Source organism: Lepidochelys kempii, chromosome 22 (genome assembly GCF_965140265.1).
Source record: "Lepidochelys kempii isolate rLepKem1 chromosome 22, rLepKem1.hap2, whole genome shotgun sequence".
Classification (NCBI taxonomy): domain Eukaryota; kingdom Metazoa; phylum Chordata; order Testudines; family Cheloniidae; genus Lepidochelys; species Lepidochelys kempii.
Genome location: NC_133277.1, coordinates 13,870,619 through 13,896,407, shown reverse-complemented (window position 1 = coordinate 13,896,407; position 25,789 = coordinate 13,870,619). Strand labels below are relative to the sequence as shown.

The 25,789-nt window shown below is 43.8% G+C and overlaps 1 protein-coding gene across 4 annotated transcripts in view; it reads right to left on the bottom strand.

Annotated features, from left to right (window-relative positions):
• Window positions 1-5,397: 5,397 nt before the first annotated feature.
• POU2AF2 (POU class 2 homeobox associating factor 2) overlaps window positions 5,398-25,789 on the bottom strand; it is a 29,887-nt gene continuing 9,495 nt past the window's right edge. For 2 of the 4 annotated variants that reach the window (XM_073320699.1, XM_073320695.1), the window contains exons 2-5: window positions 20,712-20,821; window positions 9,315-9,357; window positions 7,203-7,495; window positions 5,398-6,465 (exon numbers count right to left, since the gene is read on the bottom strand). In XM_073320699.1, coding sequence (XP_073176800.1) covers window positions 6,064-6,465; window positions 7,203-7,495; window positions 9,315-9,321 — 702 coding nt within the window. In that variant the 5' untranslated portion in view covers window positions 9,322-9,357; window positions 20,712-20,821 and the 3' untranslated portion in view covers window positions 5,398-6,063. The remainder of the gene's footprint in view (window positions 6,466-7,202; window positions 7,496-9,314; window positions 9,358-20,711; window positions 20,822-25,789) is intronic. The other 2 variants (XM_073320696.1, XM_073320698.1) reach the window with 2 other exon arrangements.

Genomic DNA, 25,789 nt, shown 5'->3' with positions numbered 1-25,789 from the left:
TTCACACAAAAACTGATTACTTTTGTTGGGCCAACTACTGGAGCAGAATATCAGGAGAGAAAGCCCCTAACTTCAGTATAAGTATAAAACATATAATGTCCCCATAGTAATAATTCTGTTTTATATCTGCTTTTCACCATAAGGTACACTCACCAATTTCACTGTTGGTGGATAAAAAAACAACATGCTCTGCTTTAAGACACAACTTGAAGGTGGATGTTTTGTGAAAGGAATACTAGATAGCTGTTTCCAAATCCAGTATAAATCCTCCTGCAGAAACGGACAGATTTCCACTCATGGGACTTGATTTTAAAAGTTAGGAAATCTCTCTTCCTCCAGCTGTGACACTGGCTTCTACTTGGCCTGAAATATACACTGTAGATAGCTAGAGGCATGGGAGAATCCTGTTTATGTTCCAAGGGGGTTTACCTTGGAAAATGCTCCAATAAGTCTGTAGTTAGATTTTCCTTTTGCAACAGGAAAATGTAGGCACTTGCTCATAAAAGCTGCCAAGATCAAATAAGAATTGGTTTATGAGTCTTAAGAAAAAAAGAATTTTATCCTAACAAGGAAGACCAAATGTTTTGGGTGTTAGTTTGTATGGCCCAGATCCTCAAAGGTATTTAGGATCCTAACTTCTATTGATTTCTTTGAGGATTTGAGCCTTTGTGCCCAGATTTAGAATGGCTTCCACTGTTAAACAGTCCCTGCTCTGTTATTATCTGATTTCCATGAAAGGGGGGCTGATCAGATACTCACTATTCTTTTAAAACTTAATGGCGTGAGCAGTGTAAAAGAGGGTCTGTACCTCCTTTTCTTTTCGCAACATTCAAGATAGATGCTGCTAAGGTAGCATCACCGGGTGATTTTTCAGGCGCATTCAAGAGGGGTGCAGCTAATGTAAAGCAACCTTGGCCTCCTTTCTAAATTCCTTTGAAACCGCACATCAGATACAAATACTGACTAGTTCGCCTGGCAGCCAAAATAGGTAAGGAATAGAGCGATTTAGCAACATATAAGTTCAGTGGGTATTGATCTGAAACACGGGCACATGCTTTGAGGTGCAAGAGGAGCGACTGCTTTGGCTCGACTGCGGCTTGCCGGCACTGCCAGGGCCCCGGGGAGTAAGTGGCCGGGTCAGTCTGTGCTGCCCACCAGGCGGGTGTGAAAACTGATGGCAGCATCCCGGCTGCGGGTGAGCGAAGGAGCGGGGGTGACAGGCCTCCCCTGGCAGCGCCGTGCTGGCGGGATGCGAAGGCTACTGTTGTCCTTGCCATATTTCCACCAGCCCCTCCGCGGTCAGGAGCCAACCCACTGGCGACTGGGGAGGGGCCCCTCGTAATCAGCGTTTACACAGCCCCTGCAGCCGGCTCGCGCTGGGCCCCCTGCTCCCCTGGCTCGTCGCCACCGGCCCAGCTGCTGGTCCCGGCTTTTGCTCGCTTGCCCCGCACCCGAAACTGACCGAGGTGTTTATGGGAGGTTGTAAAATGGCTGGAGTCGGAGCTCGTCAATTGCAGGGCAGGGGGGCAAAACCACCCCCACGTGCCCCAGTCGCTGGGGGCTTCACCGGTGCGGGGCGTTCCCCCAACCCCGGGGCTGTGGTGCTTTCTCCTGGGCGCCTCCGCGCTCGCACCAGCAAAGGCTGTGAGCGACAAGCGGGGTGAGCGGAATCTGCGCCCTGCTCCGCTTCCTGCCCGGGGCTCGTGTGAACCTGCTGCGCCGTAGGCCGTTTTCCCAGGGGGGTCAGGCGCAGTGCTCCCTTCCCGACTCGCTTGAGCAGAGGAGCCCGGCCGGGAGAAAAGTGGCCACCGCCCAAAGTAACCAGAGGCGAGCGGAGCCGGCGGCGCAGGACGGGGAGTTTACACGCCAGCAACGCCTCGGGGGTTTGTCTCCAGACAGGTCTGAACAGGGCTGGAGAATCAGGAAGTTCCAGGAGGGAATGGAGCCGGGGGCCAGGGCGGCCCCACCCGGCTGCAGGGTTCCAGCTCAGTGGGCCTGGGGGGTTGGTTTTTTTAACCTGGGGGGCAGAGGAGTTAGAGACGCGAGAGGGAAACCTCGCCCGGCTGGAGCCCAGAGGTGTGAAGCCGGGGCCATCCGCCGCCTAGGCTGCAGGGAAGGGGCGGGCTCGGCCCGGCCCAAGGCCACTTGCAAAATAAAACTTGGCGAGCCACCGGCGAGCTTCTGGCCCTGGGACAAAGAGCGCCGCCTTCAGGCCGAACCCAGAACCGGCCGTTCCACGCCCCCCCTCTGGGGCAGGAAGACAGTTACTGTCCGCGCCCCTTCTGCAGGGGGGTGGCTCTGGCCCTTAGGCAGCCCAGCACCCAGACAGCTGGATGCCACCTGGGCAGGTGATGCACTGCAAAGTGGGGCAGGGGTCACAAAAGTGGGTTTTGCCAAGGGAGCAGGGCTTTCTAAGGACTGGTGAGGCAGTGGCAGGATATGCCCTGGTGCTAGGGGTGGCCTTCAGTACTGCAGCCGCACACAGGCCCCAAACCTGCCCTCAGATGCTTGTGTAACTGATACTCCCACAAGAGGGATACTAGAGTCACTGGTGCGGCAGAGGGCACAAAAACAAGCCTACACTCAAAGAAAGGTCAGAAATGGAACCTGTCTGGAGAAGGGCTATGAACATCATCTCAGCTTTGGGTGGGGGGACTTTCAAAGAAGAAAGACTTGGCCCTAACCTGAGATTTTTTTAAAACTTGGAGTTTTATTATTAGATGGATTTAAATAATCCTTGCAAAGGAAAGTGTAGATTCCTTCACATAGATTCCTTTCCCCCCTTCTAAATTTGTGACTTTTCCTTTTTTTTTTTTTTTGCCATGACAACTAGCCAATCTTAAAAATAATGTGTGGTACCAAGAAAGATGCTCCAATTGACCCTTTCTTATCATAGGCGGGCAAAGGGGTACCTAATAAACTCTCATGCATTAGGGGCATTGCTGGTTATGAAGGTGATTAATCACCAGTTTGCATTCTGGATGGTCATGCGTAGCTTGAGTAGAGAACTGACAAGAGCTACTGAGTATTTCAAAATACCTAATTATTGGGGACACTTTCTAACATGCTCTTTGGGGCCAGATTCTGAAGGAGGGTAGCGCTCAGCAGTAACTGGAATAATATCTGCATTCTTGGGGCTGGGCTCCCTTAGGGTTTATTTTTGTTCCCAATGGCTATTAGCCAGGCTGGGCAGGGATGGTGTCCCTAGCCTCTGTTTGCCAGAAGCTGGGAATGGGCGACAAAGGATGGATCACTTGATCATTATCTGTTCTGTTCATTCCCTTTGGGGCTCCTGCCATTGGTCACTGTCAGAAGACAGGATCCTGGGCTAGATGGACCTTTGGTCAGACTCAGCACTGCAAACACAGTACCAGAGGCTTTGGTTGTTTAAACTAGCCATTCGTGGTTGTGCAGCATATTGTAAAAGGCAGAAAGGTCTGTGTTCCTGGGTCAATCAGGGAAGAGCCCTCCTTCCCTTAGGAGGTTTGGAGAAATCCTTGAGAATGCTTTACACACCTTTAAAGGCCCCGATTTCTCACTGCCTGATTGAAATGTGTGAGCAGCCAGAATGGGAGGAGCTCCCTGCTGTGCTCATAACTGATTTCTAAGAAGCCGCTGAAATGACCACCAATTTGTGTGGGGCAAATCCTCAGGTCCATCTTGGACCCTTTGGCATTGCTGCCACGTGGATAGTCCCCCATAGCAGAGGAATCCCTGGCTGGTATCGTCGCCTCTACACAACCTCCTCATGGTCCCATCCCCTCCGGGTTAAGTGCATAGTTGGGACAGGAGAAGGTGTGGCGGGAGTACCTTTGTCTCCTGGGATCCCACTGACAACCCCTGGATTGCTGTTACTAGCTGGTGGAGATTAGAGCAGCCTTGATGCCCCTGGCTGCCCCCAGGATCTAATCGGTGATGGGAGAGGGTGCAAATATAGCTTTAAACCACCTTGTCTCCCCCACACTCCTCAGGCCTTGTGCTGAGCTTAATTCAGACAGACCTGAGGATTTACCCATGATAATCATGTCCGATGTCTTCTAAACTAAAAAATTGCTTCTTTCCTGTTGCCACGCTAAGGGACCATTCCCCATCAAAGGAGAAGGCATCAGCTGCTCTGGAAACAAAATTGCTACTAACATAAGAAGTTAACTAGAAACCTAATAATTGATGTAGGTTCTGGTTTGTGCTTTGTGCAGACAAAAGGGACAGGCCTGGTTCCGTGTGTGTGTACAGCTACCTCTAGTGGCCACACAGAGCTCCTGGCGACACACATCTTTTTTCAACTCACAGGGCTCTTTGCAAGGGAGCGAACAGCTGGCTTTGGGGGGTGTGAAGACATGAACACACATTGGTTAAAGTTCTGATATGCTTTTTAAAGGGACACAGCTGAGGTACTTTGTAATCAGTTTAAAAATGTATTTTCTCACTTCTGTTTCTATAATCTCTTTGGAAGCATGAAACTACCATTTGTTTCCTTACAATTGTTTTTTATCCATTGCATATTGCTCCCACTCCTTCCTGGCTGGCAGTTGTAGGGCTGCTTGTGAGATCTAGGCTGCTGAATTTCATCACATGAGAAAAAAAAATAGTAATTAAGTGTCGTCTTGGCAAAAGAGGAGTATAATCCAGTGGACAGGACATTGGCCTGTGATACGGAGACCTGGGCTCTATTCCTGGTTCTGCCAGTATCCTGCGGTGGGATCTTAGAGATGTCATTTTGGCCCACATGCTCAACCATATTTAGATGCCTAACTCCCAGTGAAATCAACAGGCTTTCCCCACTGTACTTAGTTTTTCTTCCCACCTTTTTGTATCCCTTGTCTAGATTTTCAGATCTCTGGAACAGGGATTATCTCTCACTGTGTTCATACAGCACCTAGCGTAGCGGGGCCCTGATATTGGCTGGGACTGCTAGGTGGTACCACAATGCAAATAATAATAAAGGGATATTTTGAGTTTAATGGACCTTGCCATTAGGGGAAAAAACAAAGTTAGGGGTGTAAAATTATGGGCCTTCAAAATATGATTGTATAATTTATATACACACACCTCTTCCTCTGTGCTTCAAGAAATACTCATACAGCTCTGATTTAGAATGGCTTTGGGAGAAACATTGGCCTTCAACCTGCAAATGAATCCATACAGGCAGACCTCTGCACCCCGGAGCAGTGTCTTTGAAGTCAGTGGGACCATTTACACATCAATGGGACCATTTACATGTTTAAAGTTAAGTCTTTGCAGGATCTGGGTTTTAGATTACAAGCTCTTTGGGCAGGGACTGTCACTATGTATTTGCATAGCACAAGGGGGGCTTGGAGCTGTTTGGAGCATTACACACAATAAATGAATAATAACAAATAGTAATTATTTGGGTATGAAAACCACTGTAACAGATAAGCACTCGTATACAGCAATCTTAATTTTCCTTGAAGCAATCCATTGTGGCGGATTTCAGGTTACAGAAGTTTATTTGTCATAGCCTGGTATGCTGTCTGTCCAAGTTCACCATGTATTTACTATCCCTTCCATAACTATCACCCTAGGACAATGCCATATTTACATAACATTGGCATTGAAATTTACATGTATGTGGTATATAGTAAGATATCACTATACAGAACTTAAATTATTTGAAAAGGCTTCCATCCTACCCCTCCATAATTATCTTTTTGTAGAATCACTTTCTACAAATCTTCTGTTGTTTAAATAGACATGGTTTATCAGCTAAAAAGATGAGGTCCTGTTTCTTAAGGTTGCTTTCCGAACTGGGACTGATCCAAGGACCACTGAAGTCATTGGACTTTTTACGTTGACTTTCTCTGGGCATTGGATTGAGACCGTTGTCTACAAGCTACACAGTAACCCTAACAATTACATTGTTAAACAGAGCATTAAGTAATGTACTGATTTTAGAAACGAATATTTCCTTCATAGCATTTTTGCCTCCAAGTATGTTATCACTGTCCTCAATTTTCAATGATTAATTATAGGGAAATATCCTACAATCAATTCAGCTGTCTGAGGGAAGGTTAATTCTAATTTGTCACCAACTGTGAGCTTTCCTCAATAAGTTCTTCGGCATTCATATGTCCCCCAGACTGGACTCCCATCTTCTTTTGCCCAAGAGGAGTTGTCATGAAGGGAGGTTGTATCTAAGGGTTCCTCTGATGAGAGGGGGAGAGTCTTGGGAGGTAGGTCATTCGTTACAGCCGTAAATGGTGAAAAGGAATAGGATGAGGTGGCAGGGTAACTGGGTACGTAGTGGACATCTTCAAAAGCATGCAAAGGGTAGGACTGGGCTCCTGGGATGGCAGAACTCCAGCTCGAGCTTCTATACTGGGAAGTGCTTCCAGTCTCGTGAGAGGTGAGGCAGTTGGTAGTTGTGAGCAAGGTTTGTAGGGAATCTGAGCACACGGCATCTGATTGGTTGAGGCTGTCAGGCATGGCCTGCTCCCAGGAGTCTCTCTGTTGGAAAGAGGGTGAGGGAGATCTTTGAGAATAATGCCATGTTCCAGAGCAAAAAGACAAATATGTAATCTACTGGGTCTTCTAGCTTCCGAGTTTACCAAGCTAAGCTATTCCTGCTTTCTAACCTAGGCCCCACACAGTGAGCTCTGTGTTGCCCTGCAACATTAGCAGAGTGTGTAAAAAGTGATTAAGGAAAACAGAGCCAGAATTTATGGCACGAGTAAACTACACTGAACCCAGTTCCAGATCAGACATGATTGTCTTAGGCACTGATCCAGCAAAGCACTTTAACTGTAAGCCCACGAGTAGTCCCAGTGAAGTCAATTGGAATTAAGCATATCCATAAGTGCTCAGCTGGATCAGGGCCTTAGTTATCATTCCAGTGGGGGTCTGAAGAGGGAGGGTGGAGCATACAGATACATGCCATGCCGGCGCTGTGGGTGTGGGAATGAGCTTGGTTCTTGCTCCTTGAAGTGGTAGGGGCAGGAGAACCTTGTGACACTTCCAATCAACTCTCCTCCCACAAGCAGAACTGACAGGTCCCAATGGGACAGCCAGGGAGGCATCGCTAGGCAGCAGGAGACAGGAACACAGCAGCCTAGGAACGGTCATAATGGATCAGCCCAAGGCTCCATCTGCTCTAGTATCAGGCGTCCAGATGTGGTACACCCTCTGCACAATCCAAGCCACCATTTAACCCTGGATACCACATTCAAATCAGTACACAGACTCACTATTAAGAAATGTGCTGAATCACTGGGGAAGGGCGGCAGGAGCGGGGGCAGCGAGGAGGTGCTGAAAAGGGAGCTAGTGCTGGGTGTTACAGCAGCAGCACGATAGTCCTCGGTGAAGTAGGGGTCCAGTAGCGGCGGGTACCCTTGAACGGCAGAGGAGTCACATGGAAAGGACTTTGCCCCCAGGGATGAAGCATAAACATCATTTGAAAGCGGCTTAGTGTTGTGGAAATCCAAATCAGACATGAATGGTCTCCGAACTCCATAGTAACCAGACATGGCCATGGAGCCTGCTGGCGAGAAAGATGGAAGTCATACCAATGAAAGGTCATGTCAAAGTCACCATCCACTGAGTCAAAATTCATTGGGCAAATCAACAGAGCTGAAACCCACAGAACTCTCCCCTCCATCTGTAACAAACATCTGCCCACTTCCCAGGGCCGGAGAGAATCCTGTTGTTAAACAAGTGTCCCCACACGGCAGGTTTTTACTCCCATGGTCATTACAGGGCCCTTGGTTGTTGTTTTTTTTGGGTTTTTTTTGCCTTCCTCTGTAGCATGGGGCACGGATCACAAGCTAGGATCTTCTCGGAAGATCTCACCTAATCATTTCCCTACCATTGCAGGGGGCTCAGGCATTGATCACACCTCAGTTTCTCCTGTTCTCTGCTTGTGGCACACACCAGTTTAGTCTCCTAGGACTGAAATGCTTTAGTTTATCCCGAATTATGGGATTCAATATGGTGGTAACTGAGTGAAATTTAACGGCCTGCAATATACAGGAGGTCAGACTAGATTATCTAATTGTCCCTTCTGGCCTTAAACTCTATAAAATTACAAAATTATCAACCCAAATCACAGCATGGCCTTCCCCTTTCTCTCAGTCTTGGGGTGTGTTGTACCAGAACTTGACAAACTCTCTTTATTGAAAATCCAGAAACCCATCTCCCATAGACTCAGGTACGCCCAATTCAGGTACCAGTTAAACCTCAGCAAACCCAGCATTGTCTGATTCAGCAAAGCACAAACGTATGTGTTTAGGTCAATGTCTGTTCAGCAAAGTAAATCACGTTTTGCTAAATTGTGGCCTTTGTTGGGATGCTCTGCACTGAACTGCTCTGCCCATGGGCTGGGGACCAGCTGTTTTGGCCTCTGCCCTTCCCCTACTTTTCCTCCCTTTCTGTTCCCCTCTCATACCTTGTGTGTGGGAGATGGGGGGTTAACCATCTGCCTCCCAGCTCCCATCCATCCATCCATCTACTATGCCCTCCTGAAATGAACCATACCAGCTTTTGCACTCTATCCCAATGGGAAACCGCGATTTCTACTACAATGTGGAGCTGTGTGAGGCTGTACATTAGCGGCAACCCCATGTCCACTCTCAGGAGGCATCTCTCAGCAGCACTGCTGGCTCCTCCTGGGCCATTAGCACTAGGGAAGTATCTCCCTTAGGCAGATATGCTTTCGTCTCTGCTTGTGTAATAACATGTGCAGAGTACATGCCAGCATTGTTCTTCATATTACAATAGCACCTAGAGATCCCAGCTGAGATCAGAGCCCCATTGTGCTAGGCACCATACAAATGTAAGAACGGCCATTCTGGGTAAGGCCAATGGTCCATCTAGCCCAGTATCCTGTCTTCCACCAATGGCCAATGCCACTGAGAGTGAGAGACAGCTGCTGCCCCAAAGAGCTTGCAGTGTAACTAGAAAAGATGGATAAAGGAAGTAGTCTTGTCCCCATTTTACAGAAGGGAAACTGAGGCACAGAGCAATTTAAGTGATTTGTCTAAGGTCATATAAGGAGTTGAATACAGACAGAAACTGAGCCTCGTTCTCCGAGTTCCAACTCAGTGCCTTAATTTCAAGACTGTCCTTCCCCTCTTGGAGTTGGTTCACCTTGTCTCCCTTCCCTTGGAACTTCAGGGAAGGGATTGAATGTCATTAGGATACTTCTGAGTTAATCCTTCGGTGATTCTCCTCTCTGAGTGGTGGGTGGCACCACTACAGATCTTCGTGGTAGTATTTTCAAGGCCCTTCACAGGAAGAATGAGATGGAAATGGCACTGGATTGCCGACACTAAAGTCATGTATGATTTAGTGAAAATACTCACCTGACATTTGGACAAATGGAGACGGAGGGGTGTTGGCACTGCCCTAAAAAATAAAGAGACATTGAAAGTGTTTTCTTCTGCAAGCCAGAGCGTAAATGTGTAGCTTGGAAGTGGGTTTTGCATCATTTCAATGTAGTTTTGGAATCTCACTGAAGCTACGAATAAGAAGCAATTAGGCACAAGATTGCAAGCTCTGGAGAGAGAAAGTATTAGTAGATGGAGGCTAGGAAGAGATTTCAGAGCACTCAGACAAATGCTGATAATGGCAGGAAAATCAAGATAACAGGGCTTGACGCTCATTTACATTAAAGTTCCTTTACACAGTCAGCATGGTGTAAAGTGGCCTTCATGTGAGAGTCAGCCCCAAACGATTCAATGTCCAGGATCCTCTGTGTTAAAACTTGTGCCTGATACTCCATAGCCCTGCACCATCGCAGTCATATATACCAGTGGAAAGGGGGGTGTAAATTGTTTTGTTCTGATTTGTAGCATTTCACACCTACTCTGCACAGGTGTAAATTACTCTATGTGGGCAGTACAAAGGAAAGCCAAGCTCTATATCTGTACCACACTGGCAAAGTGTATGTCATGTCCCCCTCTAGTGGCTGGTCTGCTAGTGGATAACAACCAACTGCTGCTACCAGCGAATGGAATTGCTCATTTAGCTCAAGGAATCGAGGTCTGTTGTATCAATTTAAATGGAATAAAGGAGCCTAAAAAGTCAAAGTTGTTAACATGCCCCAATTACAGTCCAACATTAAACAGTTTTAAACAAGGTTCAGGATTTAGCTGGAGCTGGTGGAGGTAGCAGCGTCATCTGGGCCATCTGTGGCCCAGTCTGGGCAATTTGATGATGATGATGGGCATCCTCAGGATCAGGATGATGTAGGGCCAGGGTCCCAGAAGACGGTGGGGGGTGGCAGCCATAATGTCGAAGCTCACACCAGTTGCTAATATTTTCTCCCTGAAGTCTTTCTTTAAGGACTCCAAAGGGGAGTGATGGGCAGAATAGTCTGTCCTGTCATTATTTTGTCCATCAATAGACCTAATTTCTGGCACACCAATTATGGTTCATTGATCTTTTGGTCTGATGTTGTCTCGTTTACCAAGCATGATCTTAAAACAGTCCTTGAATTATATCAGGAGGCCTTTCTGTTTGCACTAATTCAGTCTGTCTCCCTTTTGTAACTTTTCCCATCAACTTTTATTATTAATGGTTATTGTGACACTTTATGAACTTTCACTCGCTTCTCGCAGCTGAGCTCACAATTCAGGCAAATTTGTAGGATCAGTTATCCCAACAGATCTGTGCTTTGGGACTAAGGGTCTGGAGTTCAAACCCCACTGATGATCTCTGAAGGTGAGTCATTGCACATGCACGAGGTGGTGTTGTCCTGCACAAAGAATAGGGGGGAATATTTATGGATTTGTAGCAGAGTTTCAGTTGCGTATTCTAATCACACACTCCTTCTATAGAAGTCATTAACAGATCAGCCATCTATAGTGCTTGCAATGTGAGCCTGGTCATTTTCCCACAGTTTTATTGCTTCACCTGAGGCAGAATTAAAAGGCACCAATATCAGCAAATGGAAGTAAAGGGGTGGTGGTGATGGAGGGAGGGGTATAAGTTATGGCAGATTGATCAATGAACATTAGGCTGTGAAAAGCATTTATGACATGATAGTCCTGATACTGTAATTGGATCCACACGGATGAATTCTTACACCTGTGCAGAGTCCCAGTGGGGTTCCATACGAGTGCAGGGATCATCCCACAGGGATCTGACTACAGGACTGGGGCCTATGTGTGCATGAATTCAGTTAAAAACAACCAAGGTAGCAGTCTGTTAACCATGTAACTATCCAATTAACGCAGGCCTGCGTGCTCCCCTCCTGCAGAAAAGTGAGCAGAGGAGAACAAATGGGGGGCAGAGCTCTGTGCATTGCAGCCAGGAGCTCCCCTGCAGCTCCAGTCACAGAGCATGGGATGACTTAAGTGGGGGCGGAGAATCTGACTCATGAACTGGGTGCTCACATGCAGGGCCAATGCTTCTTTTTAAATACATGTTTTAGTTTTTCAAAGAACAGGTAAAATATTGATGCAAATGCATTCTAGAATGCAAAAGTTTTGCAACAGTTAAATTTTATTTTTCACTAAAAATTGTTTGTTTGTTTGTTATGCTGGCCATGAGTTTTCGCTTAACGTAGAAAGCAAAACACTGAATACCAGTTTTATCATCCAGCTGAGACATTTAGCCATTCTATTAATATTGTGCTCTGAATCACTATGCATCACTTTGCTCCAGGAGGATCTCGCCTCCTTGGCATCCCAATTCAAATTCCTATTAGCAGTAAATATACCTTGCTTAGAGTCATTTCTACTGTCATTTCTATGAGTTTAGGAAGCTGCATTTTCTTAGTCTTGAGTTTCCATAAAATATGGCCCAAATGAGAATTATTTGACCCATGCTCCAGGTATCCCTAAACCTCTAACTGCCAGAAGCTGGGACTGGATGATGAGATGGATCACTCGACATCCCTGTTCTGTTCATTCCTTCTGTAGCATTTGGCACTGTCCACTGTCAGGAGACTGGCTACTGGGCTAGCTGGACCATTGGTCTGACAGAGTTCTCCATTCACTTCTCCAAGATGCTGAACTGGGCCACCTGCTTGGACCCTCTTTGCAAATGAAATGAGTGGCACCTCTGAACACCTAACTCCTACTCCTTCAGCGCAGCTGGAACACAATGTTAAAAATATATCACCTGGCACTTGAAGTTCAGCGGAGGTCAAGCAAGCCCTGAATAATATTTCATGCCTCCGCCCTCCGTTTCAGATTACCTCCAGCGCATCATACAAATGCTGCTACTACAACTGCGTGAGCAGGTTTCTGCATAACCTGGAACCTGCAGCTTTCTCTATATGGAAAAGCTCAGATGCCCGTCGCTGTGAGCACTGAAACCAATATTTTGTGCTGAGGTCTTTCTCCAAACTTCTAAACCCTATTTGAAAACAAAACAAAACAACCCCACCAAGAGAGATTTTTAACTATTCCACTGCTTTTGACCCTGTAAGGTGGTACAGTATACAATTTCCAGTTTGCATAGAGCAAACAGGAGGTTCCTGCCATGCCAGGCAACCAAATTTAGAGGTTTATATTTGAATTAAATTTGCCAGTGTTAAGACTTCCTTTAGCTAACATGGTAAGTTCACAGCTGCCTATGGGCTCCCTCATGAAAATGAGCTCATTCGAACTAATAGGTGACCCAGTCTGCAAAGATAAGAGGTTTGAGGAAAGAGTAACCCACTGGCAGGACTGCCCAGGCAGTTTTATGGGGGAGTATTTTACAGAATTTAGACAACTTGTTCACAGCTGCTTTGGGGAATATACTGAAAACAGAGAAAAGAAGTGAATCAGCTCTTTTTTTCCCTTTTACTGCTCCTAACTAGTCAATCTGGGGTGTTTCTCATTTTAGATATAAAATACTTTAAATCACAAAGTAAAAGCAATGGCTAGGATGTCAGAAAGAGAGAAATGATTTTAGCTCTGTCAGTATTTGAGGGGCCTGACTTCTGTCCCTTTAAAGGGTCTGGATTTTCACTAAGTGCTGAGCACCCACCTGTGAAAATCAGCTTCCCTAAGGGGGGGTCTGGCTGGGCACCCCAGATCACTAGCCACTTGTGAAAATCCTGGCCAGTGAATCCTGATGAGCTTTGTCAAAGAGAGCGCACTATATTATATCAGGTTAGAACTTGACCATGCAAATCTTATTCAGACATCCCTCTCTCTGCATGTACGTACCCTGAGTAATCTTTCTCTAGGATATAAAGCCTCCTGCTACAGGCTTAAACCAACATCGAGCTATTGAGGGCAGAGGCAGAAACTTTCCATGGGGTCAGGTTATCTTATAACTGCAGGGTTTCTGGCACCTTCCTCTAAAGCAGCTGGTACCAGCCACTGCAGGAGACAGGGTGGAGCCCTGGTCTGATTCAGCCTAGCAATTCTAGAGAGACCAGCATCAGTTTCAGGGGAGTTCTAGCCCAGAAAATGAGGGATACCTTTCCATCAGACTGGGAAAGAGGCAGTAACAGGTAGGGGAGAAATGCAGCTGCTGTAGAGACAGCGCTTGGAAGGAACTAAGGGCCAGCCAGGGGTTGGGAGAAAAAAGAGCCAAGAGGCAGAGAGACGCAGGGATAGTTGTAATTTTGTGACTCTTAACTGCACCCTGCTCCTCTACTGCGTTGCATGGACCAAGACACCAATCGCATGGGGCTAGGACAAGCATGTCTGAGTCACTAGTCAGCAAATGCACACAGGCACTCTTCTAATTACAGCCTAGCCTTCAGCACCAAGCTAGGTGCTATTAAACATACACGTTTGCCTCAAAACTCTCTCGTACTGCTGCCAATTTAGCAGTAAACCCTGGCCACTAGCTGAAGTCTTGTGTTCTCTCTTCCAGTTCAACAGGTGCCTGACTCTGGATGGTATGTATTTTTTGGCAGGCAGGAAACTTTTTTGTAATCCGAGAGAGCAAGAGAGAGTTCCAGGTTTACTGAGTTCTTGCATTTTAAACAATGCAGTCAAGTTTTATGATGCAAACAGCAGTCTGCCAGAAACTCCTTTAACTCGTGTGATAGCACTCCCTTTTTTTGGACCATAGGACCCAGGTTCAAAACCAGCCGATACCCCATGGTAAGGTTTGTTACCAGGAATGCAACCAGAATTTTGCTAAGGAGGGGGCCCAAGTTACTTATCTGGCCGCTTCAAATCTGAGTAGCATTGCGACCCCATGTCCCAAGTCACAACGCCACTCATGCAAATTTGGGCTAGCCTCCCCTCCATCATGACGGGGTGGACAGGCCAAATTTGAGTCAGATGTGTTGCAATCCAGTGTATGGAGCCACAACACCACTAACTTAATTTTGACCAAGGCTGCCCATCCATCATCTGGTATGGGGCCAAGGTGGGGGCCTGGGGCCCCAGATTTCCCCTCGTTTCACCCTTATTTTACATTTTCACTAATAAAATGACTGTTTTGCCCTCTTGTACATAAGAAATAGAAATAAAAAATGTTTCTACACTAATAAACAAGCACTTTGAAATTTAAGGTAAGAGAGACTTCTGCTAAGCTTTGAATCAGTTGCTTTAAACTGCCCTGGGCCATCATTAGACCATCACCGCAAGTAGTTTAAAATTTAAAAATGCCATTTTACAAAGGCATTTGAGTAAACTCTGCAAATGCGCTTAGTGGGCTGGACACTCAAACATTCAGCATGAGCATTAGGAACTGTAATACACTGAGAATATTCAGCATGCTGATACCCTCTTTTACTTTTCTACCTGCTTGGGCTGGAGATCTCACCTCTATTCATTCATTCCTATGATCTAGATTGAAAAGAAACTCCACACCAACATGCCCAACCAAAGCTCAGGGTGCCCTTTTACTTCAGTAAAACAATTGGACTGGCGTTACAAAACAGTCCAAAGCAGCACCGCTGATTCCCACCTGGCCCTCTTATTAGTTAAGTGCCAGTCATGTGCCTTATACAGTTTAATACCCCCCTTCCTCCCAGGCAGAAATTCCGTACCACTCTCCCCTGCCTCCGCCCTGCATCAATGGCAGCTTTGCGGAGTGCTTGGGAGCTCAGCAAATGTGGGCTATGTCAGACCTTGTGGGGTCAGGACAGAGGTCCCAGGGAAAGGGACTCTGATAGAGAAAGTGTTGACTTTTATATGGTGTAGGGGCCTGGGCTTATCCTCTCTAGGGCAGTATCCTGTGGAGAGAGGGGGTCTCTTGGGGTAGGTGGGCTTAGTACATATTAGTCTTCTGGTCTCTAATGTAAAACACCTTGGAATATTGGCATACGTGAGCCCTGCAGATTTTTTTATTTTTATAGTTAAAAATCCCTGTTTGAACTGTAATTCCATATGCTGCAGATTGTCTCAGCAGATTGATCTTATTGACTGCTCCAGAGAGCTGGCAAATAGCACCAATTGCTTAACTTGGTTTTGGATGTTAACTCCTCTTGGAATGGGCATTGTAGCATATTCTCCCTGGCAATTAATCAGAACAGACACTGACATATTTGCCTGGGCTTAAACTTTGGATTTCATTCTGCATTTCCTTATCAGGTGGTGAGTGGCTCAGATTATTTTAAACTCATTCATCTATTTCCTCCCTGCATTATTTCTTTTCAGCACTGCAGGATTATGATAACTGTATCTTTCACACAGCAGGAGTTGGTATAGATCAGTGAGTCTGTTTAACATCACCAGGGCTAGAGTTTGTAAAGCCATTAATAATCGTGGTATGGGCCCTGTTCTCCAATGATTTACATTACTAGGCAATGCTTCCTGTGAGCTGCGAAAGAAAGTGCATAGAGCACTGCTGCTGTTTCAGTTTACCATCATTATTCAGCAACATGGCTCGCTTGCATTATGAAACAAGCCACGCTCCATCCACTGAGGGGAGAGCGGAGTGTGTGGCAGGGGAGGGGGGAGGGGGAGGAGGATCCTGCGCAAACAATAAACAGACAGACCTTGGTTATGCAACGGCATCTACATGGGATGATCCTGATTTCAGCAGATCCAACCACATGGATCCAGTTGCAGGATCGGGGCCTAATTCAATAACAATAATAGTGATGCTTTCTCCTGCACAGGATCTGGTTGTCCTGCTAACGAGGCAGGTCAGCTCACTGTTCATAAAACCCTCAGCAGAACTTAACAAAGCTGCAAGGCCCTTCTCGCCCCTAGTGGAGCTGGTCAAAAATGCCAATTGTTTCTTGCAAGAAATTTTAAAAAGTGTGATGGAGGGAGTTGGTTTTTTTCCTTCCCTAAATTTCTCATGAATTTGTTTTTTCACTGCAAAAATACCCAGAACTGTTTTTCAGATTGAACACTTTAAATTTTTATCTGATTTTTTTTTCTTGGGGGTTTGTTGAAAAACCAGAAAATTTCAACTAAAATATACAATTTCAGTGCATTTTTTTTCCATTTAAAACATTTTGATGAAACAACTTCAGCTAGCTCTTGTATTTAGCAAATCTCTGCTAGAGGGTCTGTCCTTTGTGGAGATCCATCTTTGGGTAGCAAGAATATGCATCATTGGAGTGCTGCCTAGTGGATAGAGTTCTAGACTGGGACTCAGAAGACCTGAATTCTATTCCTGGCTCTGCCATTGGCCTCCTGAGTGACCTCAGGCAAGTCATTTTACCTCGCTGTGCCTCAGTTTTCCCATCTGTAAAATGAAGACTATGATACTGACCTGTCTTTGTAAAGCATTTTGAGATCTATGGATGAAAAGTGCTGTATAAGAACTAGGTGGTATTTATTTATTTATTTATTTACTAGGTGTCCCTCTTTTTTTTTTTTTTCCAGAGAGGAACACTTGCTCTCTCTGCCTCCTCCTTCCCAAACACCCAGATAGATCAGAAGAAACAGTAACACGGCACAGCAATTCGTAGGAAATCAAAATGCAAATCACCTGTATATCATCACAATGCAAATTTATTTTATATCATTTGGAGAATAAAAGACCTACTATTGCAGAATGGTGACAGTTTTAATGTCACTCAACAGACCATTAGCTAACCTTTCTGACAAAGATCAGGCCAGCCTGGGAGCAGGCATCTGTGACCATGAGCTTTCATTGGCTAAGGAAGGGTTTACTGATTTCCGAGCAAAGATCAGATCCATGCAAACGGTGCAATGTAATTACACTGCATCATAAATATACGTTATTGTGCTCACTCGCCTGCTGTTCACTCAGATTCCAAAATATTATATTATGTTAGCTATTTATCTCTTCTCACAGCAGTTATTTTCCAAACTAATCAAAGAATTGTCCCAGCAAATAAGGAAGTTTGCCCACCTCCATAACTTCTATTGTAAGGAGCTAGCTACAGAGTAATTTTGTATTATCTACATACACACAAACTGTTCTGCTTTTGCATACAAAACAAACATGGCAAATAAGGCGGCAGGAAACATTTACAATACTGGCCTATCTATCTAGCATAGGGCTTCCTAGAATACCCACCGTCATAGCATCTAAGTACAGAGTAGAGGGGCATCTGTATATTCAAGAGTGAAGAGTGGATAAAGCATGACAGTCCTGAATCATTGTCTGAAGTTTCATTTGGTTTTTCAAAGCATTCGTGCCTTTGCACAAGTCAGGCCTGCTCAAAAGCCGCTGCATGAGTTAGGCATGCACAAAAGTGCATGTGCCCAATGCACTTATGCAAGTCAGGTGTGCATGCTCTTATGCATTTTGGGCCTTTATGTCAAGTCTCATAAGCTGGCATGTTTGGTGTGGCAAATTCTTATTTTACGTAATTTATGGGCTGAATCTTTGGTTGGTTGGTTTTTGTGTTTTGCCACATGCAGCTAATGGATGCAAATGTGACGGAGAGAAAATTAATTTAAAATCTGTTTGCTGCCTAATTTTGCTAACAGTGAAAACCTGACTCAAAAAGCTTGGAAAGGAAAAAAAAAGTTTCAAATGCTCTAAAATGTCCCTCATTCTGCTCCTAATTCCACAAACTGCTTCCACCATACCCTGAGAAAATCAAAGCCTCAGTGATTTGATAATACATTACCATCCTCGTCTATCATAATTATACCCAGCCAGTCAGGGATGAGAAATAATGCCACTTGACTAAGGTGACCAATCACATAACCGTAATACAAATAGCAAATGCCTCCAGGGAACAGTTTACCAACACAGTCATCTTTTCAGATGTGATTACAGCTGGAATACTGTGTCCTGTTCTGGAGACTGTACGGTCTCCAAGTTGTCCGTGTCTTTCTGGTAGTTCAGAAAAGAGAAACAAAATTTATCAGGGGCTGGATGATGTGACTTATGGTGAAACATGAAAATGAGATAAATCTGTGGGGCTAAGAGACTAGCTAGGCTAAGATTTGCAAAGTCACTCAAGGAAATTTAGGCACTTTGCATGAAATCCTGGATCCACTGAAAACAATGGCAGAACTGCCATTGAGTTCAGTGAGGCCAGGACTTCACCCAATGGGAATTAATCATTTTTCAAAATCTCAGCCTAAATGTGTATCTTGGGGAGGGCAGGAGCTATCTGAAGAATATAAAGTCCAACTATTCCAAGACTCTAAAACTCCAAGGAAATTATTTGGGGTTCTGAACAGGAGTATAACTAAGAGTAATTGGACAGAATTAAGAAAGGCAAAATGTAGCCTGACATCGCGTTACATGGTTAAATTAGTGCCAGAGACTTGGTCGCATGGGATGATTCCCAGAGTGTATTCTAAAGGGTTAAACACGAAGGGCTTGATGCCGGTTTTATGTCTGTATAACTGCTGAAGTCAGTGGAGTTAAACTGACACAAACACATTGTGTCTGAATGGAGAATCTGCCCCGGAGTCTATTGCTGACTTGCAGTGCATGAAATAATGGATCCATGCCCATGTATAATCAGCATGTATAATGGCAGCTCCATAAATAATGCATGAGTGACAGTGATTGATAATCACATTTGGAGCATCTTAAGTGTAGCTCTGAATCCATTTTGTTTAAAATGAAAGAAAAATGGAAAAGTCTTTGCAGTAAGAGGTGCTGTAGTTGCTTGTGTTACATATAACTTAGTCAGATACTTAGCTGATGCAAACTGGCCAAGACCACTGAACTCAGTGCCTTCAAAAGGGTATTCAAGTGCTTTCTGCCACAGATAACCCTCAAGAGGAATTTGAAGAGCTCAAGTCCAGGGTATAGAATTTGAGGTAGACACTAGTGACTGAATCTCAACTAAGAAGTTATTCAGAAGAGACAGGAGTTTAGTTGGGTTAAGACAGAGTCTGCTGTTTCTTCTAATTAGTTCTTCCCTGATTTGTAAAGTTTCTCCTTTAGTAAATATAGCCAAGATTATCAGAACTGACGAGTGAGCTTCTGTTTTTGGGTGCCCAGTGTGGGACACCTTAAAAGGGTCTGATTTTCAGAAAATGCTGAGCAACTACCTTCTGAAAATCAAGCCCCTTTAAGGCATCTCAAGCTGTTAATCGCTTTTGGAAATCTTTTAGTGCATACGTATGACATGTCTAACTTGTACGTAGACACAGAAATTCCAAAAGGGGAGATTAAATTTAAATTCTGAGCTGTTCAATATCTCCAGTGGTCAGCAATTCTTGGTCACGTTATCTTTTAAGATTAGCATCCCATACAGGGAGATGGCTGCATATCCAGGAAGTCAGTGAGAATTCTGGCACTGTATCAAACTGTTAGGCTATTTTTTTCAGTATTTGCAGAGTACGGGAAACAAAACCTTTTCTGGGGATGGTCCAAGCTTGAGGACTCCCCTAAAGACTATCACAAAGCTCGCCACTTTCCAGTCCAAATGTAAGGCGCATTTCTTCGACCTTACTTTCTCTAGTATATAAACATATAGCAAAAGGTATATGTAATAACAACAGCCAACCAAAACAAAACACTTTTCCATGTGCTTTTCCCTCTTGGGAGAGGATGAGAGAACAAACCACACCTGATAGGTGTGTAATCACGTTGCTCAATGCACTGTTGGAAGGTGCTCAGATAAGCATGGTACAAAAACATCTATAGCATTGCATAGAACAGAACAGAGTGGTCCCTAGCATAGGATGTTCCCTGACTTGCCAAGGGAACCAAGTGTCTTTGCCATAAATCAGGTTAGGAAGAGTAAAAGAAAAGTAATAGGTAGCTTCAATGCTTTGTCATGTGAGGCTATTCTCGGTTTCTGTAAAATTCAGCAATTTCCAAGTCTATTGCATTACAGCTGCCCAGTTATAGAATTTCCACTGGGAAAGTTAATGCCCCTTTTTTGTTTTCTGCCTTTGGATCCTCAGCAAGCTGATTCTCTATCTCTTTCTATTAATATAAGACACCCCCTCCCCCAAATAGAACTTGTAGGGTATATAACGTTTGGGGTCGAACATTCATTTTTATCGAGTTGATTTCGTCAGACATAGATGATGGTAAATTAATCTGTCCTTGAAGGCCATAACATAAAGTGTGTGAAAGGCACTGAAAATTTAGTGTTATCAGTTTAGTTAAAGTGGGTGAGATTTGTGCCTCCTGGGATTCAAAGCTCACAGGGTTTCATTGACATGAAAAAGTAATTAGATCTTTGGATCAGACCCTAACTGCACAAATATTCCTGCTTTTTGCCTTGACGATGGTGGTTTCTGACATCCCACAGTAGCTCATCTTACGTTAGACTCCTGAAAGATCCTCCTGGCTCTTAATCCTTTGTTTTAAACTCCTATACCAAGAAGGCTGCCTAAGGAAAAAACTTTGTGAAGACTTCGGTGTTGCAGGTACATTGTGCTCAGTGCAAATCCTCTTAAAGCAACAGGATTATGTACAATGACATTTCTGTTTAAAACATGACTCACGCTGAATCGGGAGCCGCTGGTCTGTCTTGATCGTTTTTCAGCAAGGAGATCTTTGACTGTGTGTTTTACTCTCACTCCTTGGTAAACTCGTTTGCCGTAGTCTGTAGGAACTAAACAAAGGGAGCATGTGTGAGCAGAATTCAGCCAGTAAGTAGAATAAATGGAATAACTTACCAAGGTAAGGATAGCCAAATTGCCAAGTGTCTTTAAATCAAGATGGGATGTATGCCTAAAAGATTATTATTTATTATTTGTATTGCAATAGTTCTTACGAATCCCGCTTGTGGATCAGGACTCCATTGTACTAGGGACTGTACGAACACAGAACAAAACGACAGTCCCTGTCTTATGTTCATTAAGAAGTTATTGGGTGTGATGATGGCCACTGTCCAGCGAGAAAGACTAATTCTCTCTGCTGCAGGAATCAGTGGGTGAAATTCTCTAGCCTGTGTTACCCAAGCGATGACTAGGGGATCATAAGTGACTTACAATTGGTGGTTAAGATTTTCAAAGTTAACTAAGGGGAGTTAGCCATTCGGCTTCCATTCATCTCAGTCGGAACTCCTATCTGACTTTGAAAATTGGTAATAAGGTGCTTAGGAAGCCCGGGTGTTGATATTTAGCACAGACATTCATACTCTGAGGCAATATTACTGTCAGTGCAACACGGACAAAAAACTCCAAACCCAAATGGTCCAGCTAAAATACATTCTCATTACAATGCTTTTGATTAAACTGTGCTGAACTCTAGATAACGAGGAACCAGTTTCTCAAGCCCACTCTCTGTTTCAGTAGGCAGCATGGTCTAGCAGACAGGGAACTAAGTCAGGAGTTATGGGTTCTAGTCCAAGCACTGCCATTGACTGCTTGTGTGGAAAGCAGGTGGAAAGCACCATCCCAATGCAAAGGTAAAATAATTAGTAATTCTGAGTCTCATTTAGGCAGAGCAAATTCCATTAAAACAAAGAGTTGTTCCCTAGGGATGGGCTGTTTGAGAAGTCAAGGAGTTCCTGTCTCCTAGTCTTGTGCTCAGACCACTAGTCTTAGCCTTGTCTTTCAATGTCAGAGAGAATCTGTGGTCAGAGGAGTCGGTGACGGCTTTATTCTGCAGCTGCTACATATAGAGCTCATTAATTTCCGTCTTTCATTTTTGCGGCCTTCATATATAGAGGATGTGGGGTTTTCTAGGGGCAACAAGCTGCGGTTTTTCCATATCCTCATGTAATTTCTGATGCATCTTGGTTAATACCACTCACAAAATGTTACACGTCTGTAAAAAGGTTTAAGGTTGGTTTTTTAAATTATAAATCATGTGGTAATCTCAAGAGTTGCCTCAATCATACTAATTCTGCCCTGAAGTCATTTTCAGATCCTACTCACCAAAACAGATTAAAACACGTTTGAAATCACTAGCCCAAATCACAATGGAATTACAGAACAATGAGACAAAGAACAATTAGGCAGATATAGTAAAGAGGTAGTAACCTCATTTTTTGCTAACACTCACCACTGTTTTAACTAAATTTTTACTATCTTCTTAAAATGAATAACTGTCATTTACATTCAACAAAATCCAGATAGTTTAAAGATCTTGATAACATCAATTAATAGTAAGTAATATCTAAAAAGTGTAACCCCACTGACAGAGTGGGTGCTGTATCCTTCCCTAGTGGCTGGTTCACTGGCGGATAACAGCTACTACTGCTATAGTGTTACTTCTTTGGCTCAAGCGGTAGAAGTCTATACTGTGCAGTATGTTGCCTTGCATAATGAAAAAGGTGGTTTGTTTGGTGTATATTTAAGATTCTATTATTAGTTCATTTAAAAAAAAAAAAACAACAGACCAACACTGGGTGTGAGTTCTGTGTACCTGCGAGAGGCCTCTCTTCCCTTGACACACTGCCACAACTGTGGTCAGCGAAAGTGATGCCCATCATTATAAAAGAGAGGGATATATTATAGATGATAGGGTACTAGACTGGGACTCAGGAGACCTGCCACTGCCCTGCTGGATGACCATGGCCAATTCATGTCCCTCCCTGTGCATCAGTTTCCCTATTTGTAAAATGGGGATAATGAAAATGGCCTTTATTTGCAAAGTGCTTTACAAGAGAAAGATCAAACATGCTAGATGAGAGCTAAGTAGTATGATGGGGGGTGGGGGGTGAGGATCCCAGGACTCTGGAACTTGTTCTCCACCCTCATTGGTCCAAAACTTGGTGACCTTCTGGGCATGTTGCAAAAGCCGTTTATTTGACAGGGTTTTGTGGGGAGCCTGTGGGTGTGTCTCTGGGGGTGGGGCTAATGGGGCATTTTTGTTGCTTTGATTTATCAGCTAGCTGAGCTAATTGATATTTGGGTGGTCACCACCCATTTGAACATTTAAGTTGAAGTGTTTGGGGCACCCAGAGGTTTATGTGTGGGCATTTTTTATTGTTCTATAAACCTATAAGAAATAAATTATAGGCCAGATTCCCCATCGGTGTAAATCCGTGCAACTCCATTAAAGTCAAGGGAGCAACACCAATTTGAAGGCACAGAGAACTTTGCCTTTTATATTATGTTATTATTTGGATTGGCAGGTTGTAACTCGGCCCAGCATATCTGATTGGTTAGAAAAGCAAATAATTTCAAGCAAGACTTTTGTACTTAATTACTTGTTTTAATCTGAACCAAATATTCCCCTTGAACAAATCAAGATGAAAGAGCAAGTTGACTTGGTAGAAAATAGTCTGTTCTTCAAAGGAACTGAAAGCAGGTGGCAGTGTTAAGATATTCAGAGACTTTGGGTTAAGTTAGGCAAAGCTGTTTTTTAAGGATGAAATTTGCCCTTGTGCAGAGAGCCAATGCAAGGCCTACGAACCACTTAATAATAATAATTAATAAGTACCTCGCTCTTATATAGCACTTTTCAGCAGTAGATCTCAGAGAGCTTTACAAAGCAGGGATCTACATTAGCTCAATTTTACAGATGGGGAAACTGAGGCACAGAGAAGCAAAATGACTTGCCACGGGTTGCTCAGAAGGACAGTACCAGAGCTGAAACTAGAACCCAGGACTCCTGAGTCCCAGTCCAGTGATCTATCCACTAGGCAACACTTAAGTCCCAGTGAAGCCTGCACAGGAGGGAATTTCACTCTATCTGAGTTTTGGAGAGGCATATCTGTTTGTTTTTTTCTGAGTACATCTCTGCAAAACTTTCCATTTGTTTGGGTGTTTTGACTGTAAATGAGCCCAGTGATGTAGCAGGGTACAATACTGAAGGTGACTCTTTTATCCTCTCCATTGGAGTCTGCCCACGTAAAGAGCTCACACCTGTGGAAAGCAGTGAGAAGTTTAAAAAAAGGCTTTTATTCAAATGTTACAAATGGGAAGTTGATGTTTGAGTTAATCCTTTGGAAAACAAAAAGATCTGTGTTTCCGGACAGAAAGTAAACACAAACGTATCAGAGAGGAAGTATCTGATCTCTTTAAAATTTTGGTTTACTTTGCTACATCTATGCTTTTCATCATTCTGGCTCACTTTATCATTTTAATACCTACAATATTGTTATCCACAGGTGTATTTAAACTCATAGAAACTTACGTAGGGTGAAATTTGAGGCTTTCGTGGTGTTGGGTCTTTGTGTTGGCCATAGGTCACAGAGTGTCTAAAATTCTCTTTGACAGGGCATTGTTTGTATTATTGTGATTATTTATTTTTAATCAAATTGTGTCTGTGGCCCCAGCCAAGGTCGGGGCTCCACTGTGCTAGGTGCTGTACAAATAAAGAATAAGAGACCAGCCCTGCCCTGAAGAGTTTACAGGTAAATAGACAAAAGGTGGGAGGGGAAGCAGAGCGGTGAAGTGACTTATAAAAGGTCACAAAGCAGGTCAGAGCTGGGAATAGCACTCACATCTTCTGAGTTCCCCTCGCACAGCTGTCTTCCCGCTGACTGAGTCTGACTCATCCACATATTGAGTCTTTCCGTTGACTCCACTAGGTATTGATTCAGGGTCCTAGTGAATAGGCTTTTGTTATTTCTGCTATAAACCCAAATGATTAAGGATATTTTCTGCTGCATTGGTCTGAAGCACAAATTCTGAGCCTGGGCATAGTTATTTTATATGCAAATCATTTCTAAAGTGTCTTAGTTCTAATAAAAATGTGTTTGGGCTTCTAATCAAGAAGCTATGAAAACAAGGTTTGCTAAAAAAACAAACGAGCAAGCAAAATTTTACAGGTGTGTCTGTGTGTATACATGTAAAATTGATTGCTTAAGGGTATTTTTAGGAAGTTTAAATATTTAATTTTAATCTTTTGAGTTGTTTAACTTTAAAACAAAACAGCTAATGCATATGATGCATCCACACTACAGATCATATGCCAAGGCACTACAGCAAAAGTGGACAATATATACATAACAGTACTTGCACTGAGAGTTTTCCACCTCTATACAGATGCCTCTAAATGTTAAATTAACAATTCGGTATTAAAAAAATAATTCTAACAGAAGTGCCTAAATAACATAGTATAGACTCCTCTTGATATGTTTTGACAAGTAAAATAATTACCTCAAGTGCCTTCTGTTTGAGTCCAAATAAAGGATTCAGGCCCCGATTCAGCAAAGCCCATGCCTAATTTTAAGCATGTGAGTAGACTCATTAACGTCACTGGGACTATTCACATGGTTAAAGTTAGGCATGAACTATTTGAATTGGAACTTAAGGGAAAAATATAGTCTTGTATTTGATGATTGCTAAAATAGCAATATTTTTTTAAAACTGCCATCAAAAATTCCTAAAAGATGGTATAATAAAACAGAATCACTAGTGAGAATGACTGAGCAAACTAATATCTACAGTTGGGATTGAGGCCAGAGGAGTTATTCTTTACAACAGTTCAAATTACAGGTTTCTGTTTTAGAAAACTATTCACTTTCCGATTTATATACTGTTATCCTGGATTTACACCGGTATCACTGAGATCAGAATTTGGCCTACAATTAAGAAAAACTTTCTCGCAGTGATATTTTGTTGAATAAGCTTACAGGGAAATAGCAGAAAAGTCCTACTGCATTAGATCTTGAAAAACAGAC